The sequence below is a fragment of the Pezoporus occidentalis genome, unplaced genomic scaffold (assembly GCF_034315485.1).
Source record: "Pezoporus occidentalis ecotype Australia unplaced genomic scaffold, CSIRO_AGI_Poc_V1 ctg57, whole genome shotgun sequence".
In the NCBI taxonomy this organism is placed as follows: Eukaryota; Metazoa; Chordata; class Aves; order Psittaciformes; family Psittacidae; genus Pezoporus; species Pezoporus occidentalis.
Genome location: NW_026915910.1, coordinates 2,894,368 through 2,914,811, shown reverse-complemented (window position 1 = coordinate 2,914,811; position 20,444 = coordinate 2,894,368). Strand labels below are relative to the sequence as shown.

The 20,444-nt window shown below is 39.0% G+C and overlaps 1 protein-coding gene across 3 annotated transcripts in view; it reads right to left on the bottom strand.

The window, feature by feature from the left end:
• The window catches only part of RCAN2 (regulator of calcineurin 2), a 70,264-nt gene that overhangs the window by 36,805 nt on the left and 13,015 nt on the right, over positions 1-20,444 (bottom strand). The window contains exon 1 of one of the 3 annotated variants that reach the window (XM_062638509.1): positions 4,714-5,134. The exons of the other annotated variants lie outside the window; for them this stretch is intronic. Within the exon in view, the coding sequence (XP_062494493.1) occupies positions 4,714-4,800 (87 nt within the window). The 5' untranslated portion in view covers positions 4,801-5,134. Of the gene's footprint in view, positions 1-4,713; positions 5,135-20,444 lie in introns of those variants that run through there. 3 annotated transcript variants of the gene reach the window in all.

The following is a 20,444-nucleotide window of genomic DNA, read 5'->3' as shown; positions in this document are numbered from 1 at the left end:
GGCTAGAAAAAGAGGTTATACTTTTCTCTCCAAACCAAACAGTCCTATTTTAAAAGCATTATTACAGGTGGAGTAAATGAGCAAGAAAGCTAAATGTTTTCATTCTTCCTCTTTGTTACTTACTCTAGATGAAGACAGACAGTAAGCAGAGATCAAAAGACATACATATCTATTTCTCAAGCAGAACTACTGGATCTTGAAGATTTCACAGATGCAACATTATTTGCAAATAGAAAGAACTATCAAGTGCAGGAAATACTAACAGAAATTTTAAAGCAATCCTTTCAAGCCATCAGGGTATTTTCTGTAGTCATGCCGCTGTTTGATTTCCTCCTTATGCTCCCAGTCTATGGAGTCTTACTGAGCAACAGTCTTCCCACAAATCAAGCTCATGTGACTAAGCAGAAGAACCTGAAGAAAAGAAACCCTGAAACTTTCACAAGAAGTCATGATGTTTGCCACTGGGCAGCTGGCAGCATCCAGAGGGGTAGCAACACCCCTCCAGCTTGCTTCACATGACTCTAATCTTCGAGCACTTGAACTTTAAACCTCAGAACATCTTTATGAATGAGCCATTTTCACAAATTGGAGGGTTTTGTAAGTGGAGAGCAAAACCCACAAGAACTTAGCATGTTTTTGCCCTCTAGACTCAGAGGTTTAGATACAATATCACCCTGTTAAGCCTCTTAAAGGCAACTGCAGGGCAATGACTGATCTCCAAACCATCCATCCCAAACAACTAGCGTTATCAGTGTGCTCACCAGAGTGTCTGAACTGAATAATGAGTTTACAGATTGACAGACATTCCACTCCAACTGGAATTAATCCTCCAAAGCAATAAAGTCACCACAGTGAAACTATTTCTCCTATTCCCTTTTGCTGCCTGGCTCATGTCCACATTGTTTTTCCCCTGCATTAAGATAATGTTCCTATCCACATTACTTTACATTATTCTCTTCAGATACAAATTCAATCGGTCTAGATCATAAATATTTCTTCTGTGTTACAGTAGTGCCTTGTAGCCCCAGTCATACCTTGATGCCAAGAGGAACAGCGCATATGAACTGAAGAGAGAACATGAATTATGAATAATATATGACTATCTTACTTAGAGTAAGAAGTATGAGTTTAAATTCTCTTCCACAAGTTTCAGTGATGTCTGTAATTTCTCTATTAGAAATAAACAAGATATTCATTAATTGTTTGCTTATGTAACAAAGATCATTACATAAAATTATCACCTAGAGGCACTGACAGAAGAATTGTAATTATCCAGGTGAACTTCAAAGCAGAACTGCACTTTTTGAGCTCTATGGTTGCCTTCTCACCTCTGCTATTCCCGATACACAAGCCCGATACAGTTAGCAGCATGTTGATTAGCCTGACCCTATTTTGAGATTATAAAACACAATTCAAAGCATCAGCTGATCAAAACCAGAAGGCCTGCTTGATGAATTCATGGATGGTAAACCAACGGTGTCAGTGCTGCAGGTCAGCTGCCAGTTTCAGGGCATCCAAACGTGTGTTTCCTGAAAGGATGAGCCATTCCCAGTGCTGAAACTAAAAAGCTTTGCCTTCAGTACTAAGTAATCACTCACAGGCCAAATGGAGGAAAAGAGTATTTCTGAGCTGTATGCCAAATGGTAAGAGCCTACAGAATAAGGTCACTTCCACAGGTGGAAAAGCATTAAGACAAGCCGCTCAACTCTGCCCCAAGCCCTGTGCCAAGCAGCAGGTGTTGCTTCTCTGTGTGAGAATCCTCCAGCACTTCTCTTGAAGAGTAGCAAATACAAGGAATGACCATTGCCACCTGCTGTGAGAGCTCCTGCTCCACAGCCCCAACACAAACCCTGCTCTTCCAGCACAGGTCTGGCAAATGGGGCAGCTCCTCTCCAGCCACCCACCATAAGCAGGACAGTGGTGGCTCAGTACAGCCAGCATCTTTCTCTGGAGCCCCACATCAGTTCTAAACCTACATCGAAATGAAAGCCATCTATGCTGCAGGCAAATCTAAACCACAATCCTTGCTCACATTAGAGAAGTACTTCTACAGTGCTAATAGCTCATTTTAGAAAATCTCATCGAACAACACATGTATCATGAGATCCTTAATACATATCTTCTACCACTGAAGGAACATTTCCTTCGCACTGCCAGAAGGTTCTCTACAAAAACAACTTTCCCCTGCATGAAGAGCTGTATAGCAGAAGACAACTGGAAGGACAATAGCCTAGATTTCAGTTTCCAGTAGTACTTGTGCCTCCCAGTTGGCTGGCAAAAGGGCTGGGCAGAGCAGTACTCACAGAATCATAGAATGGTTTGGGTTGGAAAGGACCTCAAGATCATTTAGTTCCAACCCCCCTGCCACAGGCAGGGATGCCTCACACTAGGTCACATCGCCCAAGCCTCATGGGAGAACAGAGGAAGGGGAGATGGCAGGATTGATGTGCTTGCTTTTGCTCTTTTACTTCAGTTTCCACATCCATCTCTTCTCAGAAACAGCCTCCTTCCTTTTCAGACTTAAAGCTTGATGTTCTCTTTATCCTGCCAAAGTCAACACAAACATTATCATATTGACTGTGACCATTCTGTCAACAAAAACCCAACATCTTGAAGTGAACCCCTTTTGCAGTCAAATAAAACCACTGTATTTTGCTGCAGTTCTCCTAGGAGTGAGCAAAGAGCAGCAGATGTCTCCACCTTTGGATTATCAGTAGTGCTGAAACTTTGACAAAGGGGATGCTACACTACAGCCTGCTGTGTAGCAACTGGGGCTGAGAGCAGGGCTGGTGAGGCTCGAGCATGGGCAGCAGGCGTGCTGCGGCAGCACTGCACACAGCCTCCTGCAGTCGAGTTTGGGCACAACTAAGTGAAAATTAGTCTGCAGTGAGCTGTGGGTCACCAAGGACAGGCTGCTTCTAGCATCTAAGCCAAACAACTTCAAAGTAGGCTTTGCGTCTAAGCTGCACTGCAGTCTGCAGTGAAGTCCCCATTGGAAAAGTACCCAAAGTCTTTGCACTCAACATTTTAATTCAGACATCAGTAAAAAAAAAAATATAAAGGCAGTTTTAACTATAAGTAATGAAAAGGATTACAATTTCTGTAATGTCTCTGTAACCCTTTTGTTCTCTTTTACCTGTGTTCCTGGGCCACACTTTCCAAATGCTGCAGCTTAAATCAGGCTCCTCTAAGTCTAACCAAAGTCCATGGAAGGCTTTCTGCTGATTTCATGGAAACCAAAACTTTACTTTTTCATTGCTACTGTCATGAATAAGGATACAAGAGATCACTACAACTCTAACATCTGGCATAGTCTTATGTTGAATGTCGACATGTCACTAAAAGACAGTTGCTCCAGATACAAACTCATCACAACACAGATGTAACTCCTAAATAAAAATATATATTTATGTTCTTAAGGAAGAATTAAAAAAAAAAAAAAAAAGGAATAAGCAGACAAACATTCTACTACTTCAAAACACTACAGAAAACATGTCCCACTGCAGGCAAGGCTGCTCACCTGAACCATTCCTCTGAATTACTCTCTATTTCATCTATTCATCTATTTCATCATTCCTCTGAATTTCATCTCTAAATCCAGTTTTAAACTGTTAAGAAGAAGCTTTTTAAATTAAGAAGAATCTCTTGCTGGCAACACAAAAGCATCTGTACAAAGTACACATGACAGCACCTGGTAACAAATTAACAGGGAAATAAACCCCATACTGATCTCTTGCAAATAAAAGTGGTGTTATTTCCAGATACTTCCATTAGCTTCAATGTTTGACTCAGAATTAAACAGCACAGGGATTCAAAATTTGACCTCCAATTAAATCCTTTTCTTCCCTGTTCCATTTTTTGAATACTAAGAGCAATCAGATTAGGAACTAGCGTTGTCTGTATCTCTGTCCTTTAAATAAACTGCTGGATATCACTGTATTATGCCTATGAGCTCTTTCAGATGATCTGTGAAAAGCATACTTAATATTTCTCTTTCAAACTTAATTTGCAGTGATTTTCTTGCAGCAATATGAGAATAAAAGAAGATGGTAATTGATTTCAACAGTAAGCAATTACACAGGATGACTTTTCTATGGCAATTGTCTAATTAAGAGACAATTAAGAGCCCACCTTATCAAGCCTTTAAGCATTGCTTCTGAGGTATTCATAAGATGCGCAAGATGCACAACTTTCTGTATTCTGTTATATTGCAAATTCACCAAAATACTGGCTCCAAACTTTTAACCCCTCACAAAAAATTTATACTTGGACACATGATCTGGATCCAAAGGAAAGAAACAGCTTCTGTTCAACTGAGAGAAAATATGCGAACATTATGAACATTGATAAATAACATCAGTGGCAAGGCTGACACTGGGCTAAAAATATCTCACCAAAAGTAACAATGAATGTTTTTTTATGAGTATGAAACATGCATATACACAGATGTCAGTTATATAACCCATTTCTTATATCATTAAAGAGTAAACACCAGCCTATTCTTTCAGCTTATGAAAACACAGTAAAAAGCAGGCACATTTCTCTCACATATTCCTCTCCCCTAATTAACAGATTTTTTTTTAACTGCGTGACTTTTACTACTGCAGCAGAATCACATCTGCCTCCTTAGTCTGAATTGCTACATACAAATGCCTATTGCTCCCAAAGGCTTTTCTAAGAAGCATCTGTAACAAAAGAATTGTAGGCGCATACCTTAACCTCTTGGTTGGCAAAAACCTCCACATCAACCCCACAGGCAACCAGAGTGGAGATATCACAGTCCATGCTACGGGCTGGCATCCCCCTCTGTTGTACAGAGAGTCAGGCAACCTCGGAGTTACAAATGATTAGAAGGAAAAAAACAAATCTTCACGTCAGTATTGCAGTTGAACAGTCCAAGATCCTGTTTCAATGCTGACAAGAACTGCAAGCTTCCGACACAAGCTCTTTGCACTTAACTGAGTTGCTCCTTGCTTTTCCCCCGTACACCCACCAACTGAGCAGGCACAGCATAGTAACAGCGCTATTCCATCTCTCATGGCAATGACATCACCACAAAGACTGACATAATCTAAATCTATTTTTTTCAACCCTTTTATCTCTAGGCAGCACAGCGGATCAAATTGAACATGATTATGTGCTAAATCTGAACTCAGACTAAATCAATTCAAGCAGCGTTCACTGGCAACTGAGTCATAGCTGTTGTTTCAGCTGAGTGCTTATGTTGGCAAAAAAGATTGCCTGACGCTGAAAGGTCCGCTCGGAGTGTAAATTAACCCAGCATTTAGAGCCACTAAGCTCAAGGTAATGTTTGTTATACTGCAAAACCTACAGCAGCATACTAATAAAAAACCCTCAAAGAAACAACCAGCAAAACCCCTAGCATTCTGTTTTTAATAGCTCTAACTCCTCTTTTTTAGCAATGCACGCTTTATAACCCCACACATGAGATCATCATGGTCCTGTCATCAGGAGTGATCAACATACTGCAAATGTGATCCCAGTGCTTAGATATACAAGTTGAACTGTGACTCATCTTCAGAAAGATCAGAGGCATGTACGCGTGTGATTTGGTAGTCAATAGCCCTTCAAAGAACAGAACATGAAAATTTCCCTTGAAAATAGGACTTTGCACTAGGCAAACCTTTATACCATCTGTCCTTAGAGCTGCTCCTCCATGAAGGTAACAGTATTCAACTGAAAGAAACAGATTTAGAAGGGGAAGATGTTTTACACCTGCTGACTCAGTGGTCTGTTTATTCTTTGCCATTTTATTTTTTAATGATAGAAATAAAATACCTACAAATTCAGGAATTATAAAGTTGATCTTTATCCCAGACTTCGCTGTTTTTTTCAGAAGCACAGAATCACAGAATGGTTTGGGCTGGAAGGGACCTTCATGACCATTCAGTCCCTGCCCCCTGCAATGAGCAGGGACACACTCCCCTAGACCAGGCTGCTCTAAGCTCCATCCAACCTGGCCTGGAACACTTTCAGGGATGAAGCAAGCACAGCTTTTCTGGGCAACCTGTGCCAGTGCCTGACCACCCTCACGGTAAAGAACTTCTTCCTAATATCTAATCTAAAGCTCTCCTCTTTCAGTTTAAAGCCATTCCCCTTTGTCCTATACCTGCAGGTCCTTGCCAAAAGTCCCTCTCCAGGTTTCTTGTTGGGCTCTTTAAGCACTGGAAGTTGCTCCAAAGTCCCCCTGGAGCCTTCTCTTTTCCAGACTGAACAAGCCCAGCTCTCTCAGCCTGTCCCCATAGCAGAGGTGCTCCAGCCCTGAGGATCTCTGTGGCCTCCTCTGGACTTGCTCAAGCAGGTCCACATCCCTCTTCTGTTGGGGGCCCCAGAGCTCTAATGTTTTATTTTGTGATCCATAAATTACTTTTAATTGTTGCAAGCCTAGCGATGACATTTTTTCCTAAATCAGATTAACAGGTGGAATTAAAATATTTAACTATTGATACAAACCTAGCAGCAGCACCTAGCTCAATGTAAGAGGCTGTTCTGCTCAACTCCGTTTCACTGACAGATACTGCACCTTTTTTACCATGGTTCTGTGATGCTGCCCATAGTTTGCTACTGATACTTTTAACTAGGCTGCCTAAAACTGTATCAGGTACGTATGCTGAACTGTGGTCAGTTTGGGCTGCAGACTACCACACCCTTAATGAACTTCAAAATCAAGACATGTGGAGAAAATATATCAAATTCTTCGCATCAAAACTGTGCATTCAGACACCTAAAACAGAAGTGGCTCCAGATCAGACTCAAGCCACCCAGCTTCTTTCCTTACTCTTTTTGCTAGCACTGTAACTGGTAAGTGTGGGAAATTCCAGAGCAGGTGATAACAGAACAACTTTTGTGGAGTAACCCACCCTTCACCCGTCCGAGCTGGCAGTAGGGTTAGATGCGGATACAGAAAGGCTGAGATCTCTTATCAGAACATTCTTTTCCAAGTTCTGTTAAATTAATTTCCCACTTTTTATCTTGCTTTTTTAGTAGCCCCCTCACCAGTGATCACAAACTAAGATCCAGAACCAGGACACAAACACATCGCAGCAATAATGATGTTACAAACCAAGAATATACCAGCCAACAGCCATGGACAGGGCAGTACAAGGCAGCAAGTTAATATGGTTTATCAAGATAATCAACTGTTTTGCACACCAGCAACTTAATCACTGTCAAGCTTTTTCATAAACCACAGGAAAAGAAAGAAATTCGAAGTTAACATTTTTGTGTATGTTTAGAGGAACTTTTATTTGCATATTTGAATCACAGAATACCACATCATAAGGAATCTCAAGGATCATCTGGTAGCAACCTTTCTTGGCAAAGTATGGCCCAGACTAGATGTCCCAGCACCCTGTCCAGCTGAATCATTAAAGTGTCCAGTGCTGGGGAATCCACTTCCCTGGGGAGATTATTCCAATGGCTGATTGTTCTCATTGTGAAAATTTTTCCTCTTGTGTCCAACCAGAGTTTCCTAAGGAGTAACTTGGGCTAGTCACCCCTTGTCTTCTCCATGGGACTCCTTGGAAAAAAGGGAGTCTTCATCTTCTTTGTAGTCACTCTTTAAATACTGGAACATGGTGACAAGGTCTCCCCTGCACCTTCTTTTCTCAAGGGTGATCAAACCCAGCTCTCTTAGCCTTTCCTCACAAAGGAGGCTTCCTAGTCCTTTGGTCAGCAATATCTGAGTATTGCATATACATGATATTATAGAAAAAAAAAGCCCTAAAAATGCCCGATTGAAGCTCCAAGTAGGCAGGATTGGAAAAATCATGAGATTTTTCATGAGAAGTTAGTAAGCAGTTATCAAAGGCCTTGAAGGAATCAGTGAAAGCAAAGACAAGTCACATATATCTGAGCCTAATGAAAATTCTAGCAGAAATGAACCAACAGGATGAAAAGCTGAAACAAATGTTTGAAAAAGATCAAGAATGACATGGTGGGGATCATTTAAGATCTAGAACAGCATCTGAAGTGATGCTTGTCCTAAGTATGGTTTCATAGCAGTGATAGAAAAAAGATCTTACAGTACAGAGCTACACTGAACAGTTCCATCAGAATTTATTTCATTTTTTCATTTTTAAAACTGTCACCTATCGATTTCAATTGCCTATCTCCTTAATCTTCTTATGAAAACTGGTATGCAGTATGCAAACTGACCTGTTCCACATCATCATCATTCTTGCATGTCTACTTTCATCTTCAAAACAGAAACACTGAAATTTTCCCACTCCATCTGAGTAAAGAAACTGTACTGAGATCACAATTACTTTTCATTTCTAGTTTCTTCTTGCCTAAGCACAACCTATTTTTTCCCGAGCTCACTAGGCTATTTTAGTGAGCTCTTTAGAGAGACAACCTATTTGGATTTTCTTCTTGAAAACAATGGTTAAATAGCAGAAGAACTCTGCAGAGTGTTTGCACTTCAACTTATGTCTTTCAATATACATCATATTCTGTTTATTACTACTCATTTCTCATTTGAAATCAAGACATAATCCTATGGGAGATTTTTTATCAGAGCACTCTACAATTCCATATTGTGTCATCTAAGGTTAATAAAAATAATAATATCAGATTAATAAGTTTTTCACTATGAGGTTGCTGAGGCACTGGCAGAAGGTGCCCAGAGAAGCTGTGGCTGCCCCATCCCTGGCAGTTTTCAAGGTCAGGTTGGACAGGGCTTGGAGCAACCTGATCTAGTGGAAGGTGTCCCTGCCCATGGCAAGGGGTTGGAACTGAATGATCTTGAAGGTTCCTTCCAACCCAAACCATTCTATGAGTCTATGATAATTTAAAATTGATTGAGTGCTTTCTCCACATCATGAGACTTGGCTTTCAATCAAATTTAGATTCTTCTAAAAAAAAAATAAATCTCAAATCAGGTTCTATATGGTCTTGCTAAATTCAATTCACCCAATTTGCAAGAAAAAATAAAGCCATATTTCATGCATACTTTAAAGTATCACATTCAATAAACAGAAATTGCTATAGACACACATGCACTTCAACATACACATAGAACTCTTTCAGTAGGTTCTCCAGATCACAAACTGCTGCAAATCACAGCTTTTGTACTAACACGTGCATAAGAAAGTCACAGTCTTTTTGGCACACGCTAAGCCAGAGGATTTGTGGATCACATGTATACCTCAAGGCTTCACCTGGAAGTTAAAGGCTAGACAATATATGGAATATTAATACTGACAACTACAAGCCAGTATTTTCCTTCCAAGAAAACAGTTGGTGCTGAGGACCCAACATCAACTGTATACCTATTTCAAGAGGAATTATTTTAGGCTAGTTCTAGTATGCCCTGTGGACTGGTATACAGCAGCAGCCCAGGAGACAGTCCTGGAGGTTTCCTCTGGTTGAGGTTCATCTGAAGGGAACCCACATACAAAGCACTCTGCGATGTGAGCCAAAGCACAGATGGTGGAAGGCCGTTTTAGAAGAAAATTACCTGAACTAGAACGCTAATACAAGTGCATCCAAAAGTACATAACTCTACTGCTGTTCCCTACCAATTTTATATTTGGCTTAAGACTATGACCACTAGTTCTGAGAATGGAGAGAGAGCAGAGAGTTTTGAGCAGTCATTCAGAAGTTTCTGAATTCATTTCAGGTTTTGTCCAGAGTAACAAATGTGCACAGAATTAAAAGGGCTCTATTCACTATATATGAATATTCCAGGGGAGCAAATTTAAGAGCAATTGAGACCCACTTGTATATGTAGGCTGAGTATGGAAATACCAAGTTTTTACAGTGCTGTGTATAGCCATCAAGTAGGGTAGAACACAGAATACTACTGATTAAACATAATTCTGGGTGGTATTCACTCTTGTGAAGGCACAAGAACTAAAGTCATCTCATAGCATCACTTGACTCTCTGATGATCAACACTGATGATGATCATGTCTTATACTTGAATCAGCAATCCACTTCCAAAAGGCAAAAAGTTCCCCATATCAGAAGGAAAATAAGTCATGCTGTTCCAGCAAGGGACAATCTTGCATTCTGGATTTGTACAGTGCCTGGGATAACACAGTCGTAATGTATAACCTTTACCCTGGTGCATGGAGCTTTTGTTTTTCTACAGCGTTAACAGAGTTGCAGCTGTGTCTCAGCTCGAGACATATAAATAGGACTACAGATTTGAGAATTTTCAAGCTCAATTGTCAAGTTATTAAAATAACTTGTGCAAAATCCTGACCCTCCTTTTGCAAGCAAAATACTGCTGACTTAGCCTTAGGGAAACTTCACTGTCTAGACTTCACAGTAACATCAGCCACATTGTAAACAAAAATACCAGCTGAATTCAGAAGCAAACGTGACATTTTTTGTTCACCTGATGAAGCTTGTGCTCATCATTACTAGTAATAGATTAATTATTTCTGTAGCAGCTCTGCCTGCAGGTGCAAACCGTATTAAGGGGCTGTATAAATCCCAAACGACAAAAAGAACCCCTTCATCAATGACCCCTTGACACCTGAGAGAAACACCATGAATGGCTTCACATTATGCCCAACTCATATGTTTTTAATGATGAACATCTTAATTGAACTCATTCAGCCAACTACACAAGTCAGAAGTATTTAAACCAGGCTCCCTTACGCACTTGTGCTAGGAATACACTTTTACAAATATAATCCTATTTTCTAACAGAATTATGGAGGATAAATACTTCTAAAAACCCACAAAAACTTGGTAACATAAGAGACAGGCCTGAAAAAAGCCCAGGAAAAAGGTTCTTCCAATGTCTGCATCTGCAGCAGAAGATAAGAAAGGCCAGGCACACACATTCTTCAGGAGCAAAGTTAGCTCCTTCAAAGAGGTCTTTCATAAAGACATTAACAGAATCTGGAGTACTGAAGACTGCATAGGGTTCAGCTCAGCCACAGAAGGAAAAAGAACATGCACAACTATTTCTTTGCTTATGGCAGTGAGCATTGACTCATGCTCAAGTAGATTACCCTCAAAAGGACGGAAGTAACAGATAAACCCAGCGAGACGAATGCACAAGCAGCACATCAGACTGCTGGGCCAACAACTGGGAACTGAGGGGAGGGAGGTCCTCTCATCTCTAGCCACCCTGCAGATTATGTTCTGATTTATGAAAGGGTGAACAATTGGCACTCTGAAGACACAATTCAGAGAGAGACGTCTGAACGCAAATGACGGAGATTTGAAAGCAAATGAGATAAAACAGATTGCTTAATGCTATGAGCTAGCATTAACAAACTAGATAAATACACTGTTACCTGGAAGTAACATTCTCACTCTATATTCCCAAACAGAACTGTCATTAAATATTATGTTGTTAAATTATGCCCCTTTTTTTCAACAACATTGTGAGGGTTTTAACTCTTGGTGTATACCCTTTTTAATAGATGGAAAAGCCTGGAGATTCCATTAATATCCACTAGCAAACTTCTCCAAGAGAGGAGTCAAAAGCTGAAACAATAGTGTGTTAAGCCAGAGGATGCCTATCTGCCCCAACTTACTTATTCCTAGGTTCTAAATTACTATCCAAACTTCCTGAATTTTCAGAGGCCATGAGACACAGCAGTACCAAAGATATAAAATAAGGCACCTACAGCATCTCTGAACCACCCATCCCCTGAAGATGAACTATACATTAAATAAAATACTTTTCAGATAGAAAATTTAACTGGCATTTACAGTGAAGAAGGAACAATGAATTATCCAACAGCTACAAAAGCACTGACTTCTCCAAGTTGAGTTTGACCCCCAAAGGTGAAGTTTCTGTAAATGCTAAATTGGCAACAAGTGTGGAAAAAAGGACTTGGATTCATCCCTTCTCATTACAAATAATCATTCCCGTGGTTTGAAGATTTTTAGAGACACAGAATTTTAGCCATAGTAAAAAAGAAAATGAAAGTTTAATTAAACTTAGAATAACCCTAAATCAATAAATTCCTCATGCATGCAGAGAAAATCCCTAGCTGAACCATGCCTTGGCTGGCCTTGATTTTTTTTGAAAGGTAACTTTTCTACATTGTGTTGATATTTTGTGTTTCTGTAGGCAATAACTTTCTGTTAGTCACACTTCTAGATCTTAGAATCTGAGGCTCCAAGAGTTATAAAATAAAATAAACCATAAACATTATGAAGGATTTCTCCCTCCTTTAATAAGGATAATATTAAGCACCTCAAAGACCCACATACGCTAATGTGAGAATACTTCAGTGCCTGAATAAATGACTATGTCGTTTAAGCAACATCATTTTGCTGTCTCATTTAGCTACACACGAGTTTCAACTCTGAGTCAGAAGCGTTCAATTACTTTAACGTAGCAGCATCATTCATGGTCCTTAGCTTCCAAGTATATGCGGGGAGGCGTGAGGGGGTGGAAACCAGTGCATGAGTCTTCTGTCTGCTGGAAGCGATTACAGATCATTCCATGTGCCAGATCCACACAGGATAAGAACCATTTTGGTTCCCAACTACAGAACCCTCTCTCTTAAAATGAGCTGCCACAGTTCAGAAGTCAGGATATTCTTGATTCATTTTGTAAACATATGACCACCCGTGGAATACACAGAATCATAGAATAGTTAGGGTTGGAAAGGACCTTAAGATCATCCAGTTCCAACTCCCCTGCCATGGGCAGGGACACCTCCCACTAAACCATGCCACCTAAGACTCTGTCCAACCTGGCCTTGAACACCGCCAGGGATGGAATACGTAACACATGCAGGAATCCCTGATAAGAGAATGAGATCGTAACCCTGCAGTGTAAGCGAAATTTATTTGCAGTCTGTCTGCATAGTATAATAGATAAACTGAAACCTATGCAATTTTAAATTAAAAGAACTAAACATAGATCCTCACATCCTGGCATATACATTGCCATTATAAGCGACAAATTTGGGACTTGATTTTGTTGCTTCAGCAAGGATAGCTAGTGCAACTTGAGATGCCTTAACAGGATCCATGCATAGGGTTGACAAATGCGATAAAAGACCTCTGGAAGACTCTTCTCTTCTGAACCATCAGCCAAGAGGCTCTTTAAGATATTTAATTAGCACTAATTCGGGCAACTGAATGCCTCTTATACACTCAATGGACTCTAGAGTGGAATTTTGCTGACCTGTCACTTGATGTGCAGTTTAACATGAGCTGTATTGCCCTCTAACCTCTGCTGACAGCTACAGAAACTTATATAGTGCATATGTACATACGTAAAAGATGACATTTAAATTTAAGTGTTGATCTTTAACTGAATCCTACACATAATGTTACCACTGTGCCTAAATTTTTTCAACAGCAAGTTAGGAATGGTGATACCTACTATGTAGATGTAAAGCAATGTTAATGTCACATATAAAATACATTTCTAATTAATAGATTCTTATGCTAGCCCAGTGCTCCGAAGGCTGCAAGAACCTCTTGAAACCTCAGGCACCTTCTCAGTTCACACTGGGAAGATGGAGATGCTCACAGGCTGGCACTGAAGCAAGATGCTGAAGAGATGGATTCAGTACCTCACAAACTACCTTTGTGACCTTGGACGAAGAACACACATTCAGAAGAGCTCAGAGCCCTTGTGCTTTATTTGGATTTTAAGTGTAAGCTGGGCAAGACAGGTACTCTCCATTATTAAATGGTTTTTAATGGATGATGGTGCTTGGGATAGGCCTGTAATACTCCTGCCAAAAAAACCCTATGATTTACAGTTATCCATGAACTCTGTTAGCAGTTTCAAGATGTATTTTTAAATCATTTCCATGTACTCTTGCTTGTCTCAGACTAGCAAGGGTATTTAACATGCCTGTATGTTTTCCTTGTCATTTCAGACACTTCATCACAGCAAAATGCCCTTGAAGGAAGAGCCTGGAATGCTCACTGCTGTGAGAGACCAGCCTTATCTCTCAGCTGCAGCTCTGCACAGGACACACAGGTGAGAGATTTAATGGCTGTGCTGAGAAAATAGTGCTTATTGCCAAGCCAGCAAAAGCAGTCAAGTTCAAAGGAAAAAGAAAAAAGGAGTAAAATGTCAAGCAGCATGCAGCCAGCTAATAATGAAGTGATGAATAATAGATTTCTTACGCAATTGCTATTTTATCCTGATATTGCAGGGTAGGTATTTAGTTTGCTGCAACACTTTAAACCACATAGTTTCTTGATCTGTTAATTCCCTGATGCAGCTGCAGACAAGGAAGAAAAAATGTTCATACTTGAGATTTACCATATACAAATACCCGTTTTTGTCTTCATTACAGACAGAAGACACTGTCTTCTGTTTTGATAAATTCTTTGCTATCATTTTGTTATTTATGTTCAAAGGACAGATTAAGATTAGGTAATAAGGGACCCAAAAGTCAGATACAAAGCTTCCCCAGTGGCTCTCAAGTAAAATGTGAAATCTGTTAAGGAAGTTGTGTTCTTTTCCCCCCTGCAGCATGTACCTTATGGTTGGGAATAAAAAAAGAAAACTGGGTAATTCTAAAATATCAGTGAACTTGTAATTTATTTATAAAATCACCAGAGTCTCTCCCCACAAGGCTGATTTCCTGATTTCACAAACAGAAGAAAGAGACCATGTCGGCACATTTAATTGCCTGTATCTTACATGAAGATGTAAGAGAGCAGATTTAGTTTCTCCCTTCTTCTCTCCCTAAAAAAACTGACTTATTTTCCCACCTAGAACTTGAGAAATAGTCATTTCATTGACCCAGACCAGGAAAGGACCAAACCACACTTCATTCTTCTGTTTTGCACTCTCAGTTTACTCAGTATTTCAGTAGTTTTAGAAAGTGTGATACAGCTCTAAACAGATATTAACTAAAATAAAAGAGCTAGTTCCCATACAGTCATCTTGCACATGAAGTATCAGTACCATGGTTTCAGAAGATGTGTATTCAATATAGTTGTAAATAATTCAGTCATTCTATATGTTAGTTCACTCTAAGAAAAAAGGGCATTACAATGCATTGTAAATATTCAATTGTCAGTAATTAAATTGCAGATACGTTAAAAATATGAGTGACAGAAAACTGATCTTATTTCAAAGCAACCTATGTATATTTAAATGATCAGCTTCTATCTGAAACATGGAGCTGTGAACAGTGCTATTACACAAAGCTACATATTTTTCTAGTAGAGGAACATTACCATACAAAAATTCTAACTCATTCTAGTTTTTAAAGTCTCCAGGAATAAAACCTTAAGTTTTTCTGACTTGAAGTATATCTGGCCAAATTAGAGCTACCACTATGATGCCAAATACAGCAAAAGCCCCTATGTGTACAAGTGCAGATTTCTCCCACTTTCAAAGAACAGTATCTGCAGTTACAGGAGTAACCTAAATCTGTAAGAAATACTCCAAGTTTTGATGTAGAATCTACACCTTCCCCTTATACAGGGAATTAGAGTTTATCACATAGCAGTAGACCACTTAGTTTTCTCTTTAGTCAATTTAATTAGAACAATGTAAATAAGATATGCAAAGAGATAACGTCAGCACTGAAGCACTCAAACCAATCAAACCATTAAGAGTTAATACAACAGCCTGAATTTACATATAATGTACAGGATCCCAGTTTAGGGGGGAAAAAGATCTCACTAAAAACCCCGCTGCTCTCTACCCTGTGCCCTCTGATGCAAGGTGCTCCATACTGATGTTTACCATAACATACGAACTGGAGATAGTATTAGTTCGGAGGTCACTACTGGTTTCACAACTTTCCATAAAGCAAGTAGGGCTTGTAGAAAGGTGGTTGTTTCCTCATTGTTAAAAAGACAAAAAAGTATTAATTTGTAATTTAATATGCAACTCTGAAATAGTATTATATATAAATTTTAGCCATAGGCTGAGCTTTTACAGTCAGAACTTTATACCCTTCAATTTAAGATGGACAAGAAAACTTGACTTCATTTCACTTGAGATATCACCAATTGCATTACAATTTCCTCAGGCCACAGAGATAAAATTAGGCTTAAGTACTGTAACACATAGCAAGAGGCAACTTGGGTGTACCATCTTCTCTCAAAGAAGCACTTGAAACTACTTTATTTTATTCCATGGCACCGGTTTCATCAACTTGAACGAGAAGAAAATCATGGTCCAATTATGTGCATAAGAGGAAGGTCACAATTTTAAGTTAGCTTTTAAAAGACTGCTAAAAAGTATTCTAGCATTGGATGATATCAAATGACAGCAACTACTTCTTACGGAAAGGCTATGCTCTGCAGCTAACAGATTTATTCCCACTCTAAATTACTAAGTGTATCTCCTAAGCATGTTCATATTTCTGTGACACACAGAAGCAACTGAAGACATGCATAAGCCAAGAAACATTCCTGGAAGATAACCGAATTAGAACTTGAACAAAAACCGATTTCTTATCTTTTGGACAATGCAACTGAAAAAGTTACATATTTCCTGTTCTGTCAATAATTTTAAAATATTATTGTAATGTCTGGTTGCTATTTACAAAATATTTTACATAAACCAATGAATGCAGCCAAATTTCTGAAGGGACATGTACCATACCATATACAGTACGTAAGTTTTGAAATAAGAACAAATTCCCCAGTGAAACAATTCCTATATCAAGTTGCAGATTGTTTCAGGGCTCTCTGCCCCATATTAGAGAATCTCAAGAGTAGTCCACTGAAGTTTTCAAGGCATCATATTCACTGTAATGATGGCCAGGGTATAAAATATTTGCACATAAATTTAAAGACGATCTTGCTAACCACTGAAAGACACTTCTGTCAATCTAACATCTGAATATGAGCCAGGAAGCACAGTGCCTGTGAAACAGGGACAAGGTCCCGTCACAGTCTTACATACATTCCACCCAAGCACAAACATAAACCAAAGACATTAATTCATAAAGACACATACTCTGACATCTACAAAAATAGTCCCAGCTTGCTGACCTGGTTCTGTAAAGATCATAGAATGGTTTGAGCTGTAATGGACCTTAAAGCTCAGTCACTTCCAACCCCCAACCCCCTGCCGTGGGCAGGGACACCTTCCACTAGATCAGGTTGTTCAAAGCCCCATCCAACCTGGTCTTAAACACTGCCAGGGACGGGCAAAAAAATCTCATGGTATTTTGAAAACAGAGATCAAAGCTTTTCTGGAAGGCAGACTAGTTACCAAGTACAAAATGATACCATGAAAAATCTTCAAGGCATTGACAGGTTTGAAGTTGTGCAGAGTTTTAAAATGTCAACTTAAATTCTGGAAAAATTATCTGAATTTTAATGGCCTGCATCCTTGACTTCTAAAGCCTTTGAACCCTAGTTATGACAACTGCTGTATTTAAATTTGCTAAATAAATTCTTCAGTTTGTTAGTATAAAGACAAATAATTACTGATTTATTACCATACAAATTTCTGGAATAAAATATTTACTCAAACTTCATGTACAAAATCAAAAGTAGCTCCTCTGCCCCTAAATGCAGAAGGAATTACAGGTTAAGAACTATTTTAGCACTACTTCTAGAGAAAAGCTGAGCAATTAAATACTACTTTGTAATGCAAAATTTAAAAGGACAGAAAAAGAACGATGCTTTCCCACCATTTTAAAATCAGCACCCTCAAACAGCAATTTTGCATGCTGCAACTAACAGAATAATGTGTTTTTAATTTACATTTCTGACTTTATAATTTTATATGTAAAAGTGATGGAGAATTCAGTTGTACAGAATTTGCTTTGTCTGGAATTGAAGTATTACTTCCTTCGGTGAATGGGAAGCTATAGGTGCTGTTATTTTCAACTTGAATTTATACAAGTGATCTTGTATAAATTATTTATACAAGTCCATGTAGTTTTAAATTCAAATGGAAGAACAGAAGATATCTGACAGATACTTAATTTTTTAAACAGCAGATACAAAGAACCAAACCCAAGCTCTTTTCTTCCATTACCTCAGATCTTCTCTATTTATGACTGTACAGGATCTGCTGTAACCCAGGAAGCCACTGAAAATGCCTGAACTGGAAAAAAAGAGTCTCCTGTGTTCCCTCTACAGCCTGTTTTTACAGAGTAAAGTTTTCTAACTGCTTCATTTTTGTCTCTTACATTACTTTTGGGATCTCATTATCTGAGTGTTTTCTTGGTTTGGTGCATCATTTACAAACTCTAATAAAAAACATCTGAAACTTTCACCTCAAATCAAAGCCCGTGGGTTTAGATTAACCTCAGATTTGAACAATTTGGGGTTGTGTCACCAAGTCATAAAACCACATGACTGGACAAGAATAATCACAGCTTTCCTAAATATAGGTACAAGAGCAGTTGGCAAGCACAAGCCTACACAACTTCAAGAGATTTGTGGAAGATGTTTTTAAAGAGATCATTGTAATCCATATACTCAAATGCTAAAAAAACACAGCAAAAGTTTCAAGCTAGTATCTTTTTGAAGAGAATCTTTAGAAGATTTTGTCTAGCAGGTTTATTTCTGATAAATTTGGGATCATAGAATAGTTAGGGTTGGAAAGGACCTTAAGATCAAATATATAAGTTATCTGATACATTACTAGCCAACAAATTGTTAATGCAGAGAAAATGAGATTGGTATAGGAACTGTTAAGTATAGGAAAGGATAGCAATGCATTCAGTGCCAACAGAGGAAGTACCACTCCAGGAAAAGGCTATTAATACAGCTTCCATTGAAACAGATTATTAGCAGTAATTTTATGTGGCATATTAATGCCAACCCACACACAACCCATACAACAGACAAGCACTAAACAAAACTGCCAGTGGCTTAAGGTTTTCAAAGCCCAGAAGGATCAAGATTGGGACTACAATTTATCACAGACCAGCAGCATAGGTAAGGAAAGATCACCAGCACTTGGAAAAAGCCAACACAGTCCCAGGTCTCAGCAGTATACTTCCAGAATAAAGACAAATCATGTCACTTCACCCGAGCTCAACACTCAATACAGTTTGAAGAAAAGATAGATGAAAGATGACAATGGTATAGCAAACAAATAGAGCTTTTTATTTAATGGCAAGTCTGTAAGATGTCTGTGGGAATGCTAACTGGACAGCATGATTGCCATTGTTGTTGGAAAGAAAAGGACAGGAGTAATTTGAAAGATTTTTAAAGCTAAGTGTGGGAAGGAAGAAATGCAGAGCAAAGGTGGTGATAAACTTCAAATGGATCCATAAAACAGTGGCATGAATAAGTAAGAGTGTCTGTACTGGAGAGAGGAGAAAGGAAGCCTGGGCATACTCCTATTTCATATTATTCTGCATCATCTGCTAGTTTAGAATCATGATCACAATGATTCATAAGGAAGAAGCTTAACAGCAACATTGAATAATGAAATAGCATGGGAGAAAGTGTGGGAGTTGTGAAACACAAGCTCAGCTAAGAGATCATTATGGGTGATACATTTCTTTCAGCCATAGAAGCAGGGGGAAAGCAGAGTTCTTGAAATTTGCTGAGCATGGATCAAATTAGATTGTCTTGGTTTGTCACCTGGAATCAGGACATAGATTGCAACATAATCAGCATAAAAGAACAAAAAGGACGTCAGAAAAGGAACAGGAATTTGGTTTCACTCATTCAAGTTTTTACATTGCCAGCAAAGCACACGTAAGTGTCCATTAAAATGGGCCAGCTGGATTTAAGGAGCCAGATAAGAACTGTGAAGCTGAATCAACTCCAGCTTTTGAGCCGATTACTGAAATCATGTGAAAAAAGCAAATGACCCAAGGCAACTTAAAGAGGGTTCCTTCCAGGAGAGACAACAAAGCACAGAACAATGGGTTACGTTTTATTAGTAAATTGGGAATACAGTATTAAACCCAAATCTGACAGAAGCCCATTAATAACTTACACTAAGATCACACTGGAAGCTATTTTACTTCCATAGAGCCCAATTTTAATTTGGATAAAAACTTCAAGAAGTGCCAGTTGAAGAACTGCCCAAATTTGTGTGATAAAATTATTCTGATGACTTAAATCAGCACAAGCAATTGACCATTTTAAATTAACTGGTCTGCAATGATAAATTTAAGTGTGGGCAAACAGGAATCAGCAGAATCCTGATCATGGCTCCACTAAGGGCAAATTGTGCCTGACAAATTTGGTGGCCTTGTGCAACAGGGTTACAGCTCTGGTACATAAGGGAAGATCACGTACCTGGACTTGTGCAAAGTATTTGACACTGTCCCACACAGCACCACTGTCTCTGAACTGAAGAGACATGGATTTGGTCGAGCTATGAACAGCACAAGTACTCAGTCTTCACATTTTGTTCAAAACATATTGCTAGTTTACTTAAATAATTGACTACTGAATGTTTTAGCTGATCCCATTCCTCTAAGCCAGGCTGAAACTGTACCCACCTTATGCATTACCTTGCTTTCCAAGCAATCCTATATACCTCAGTAGGGCTTTGCCAAATAAGACAACAAACATACACATACATG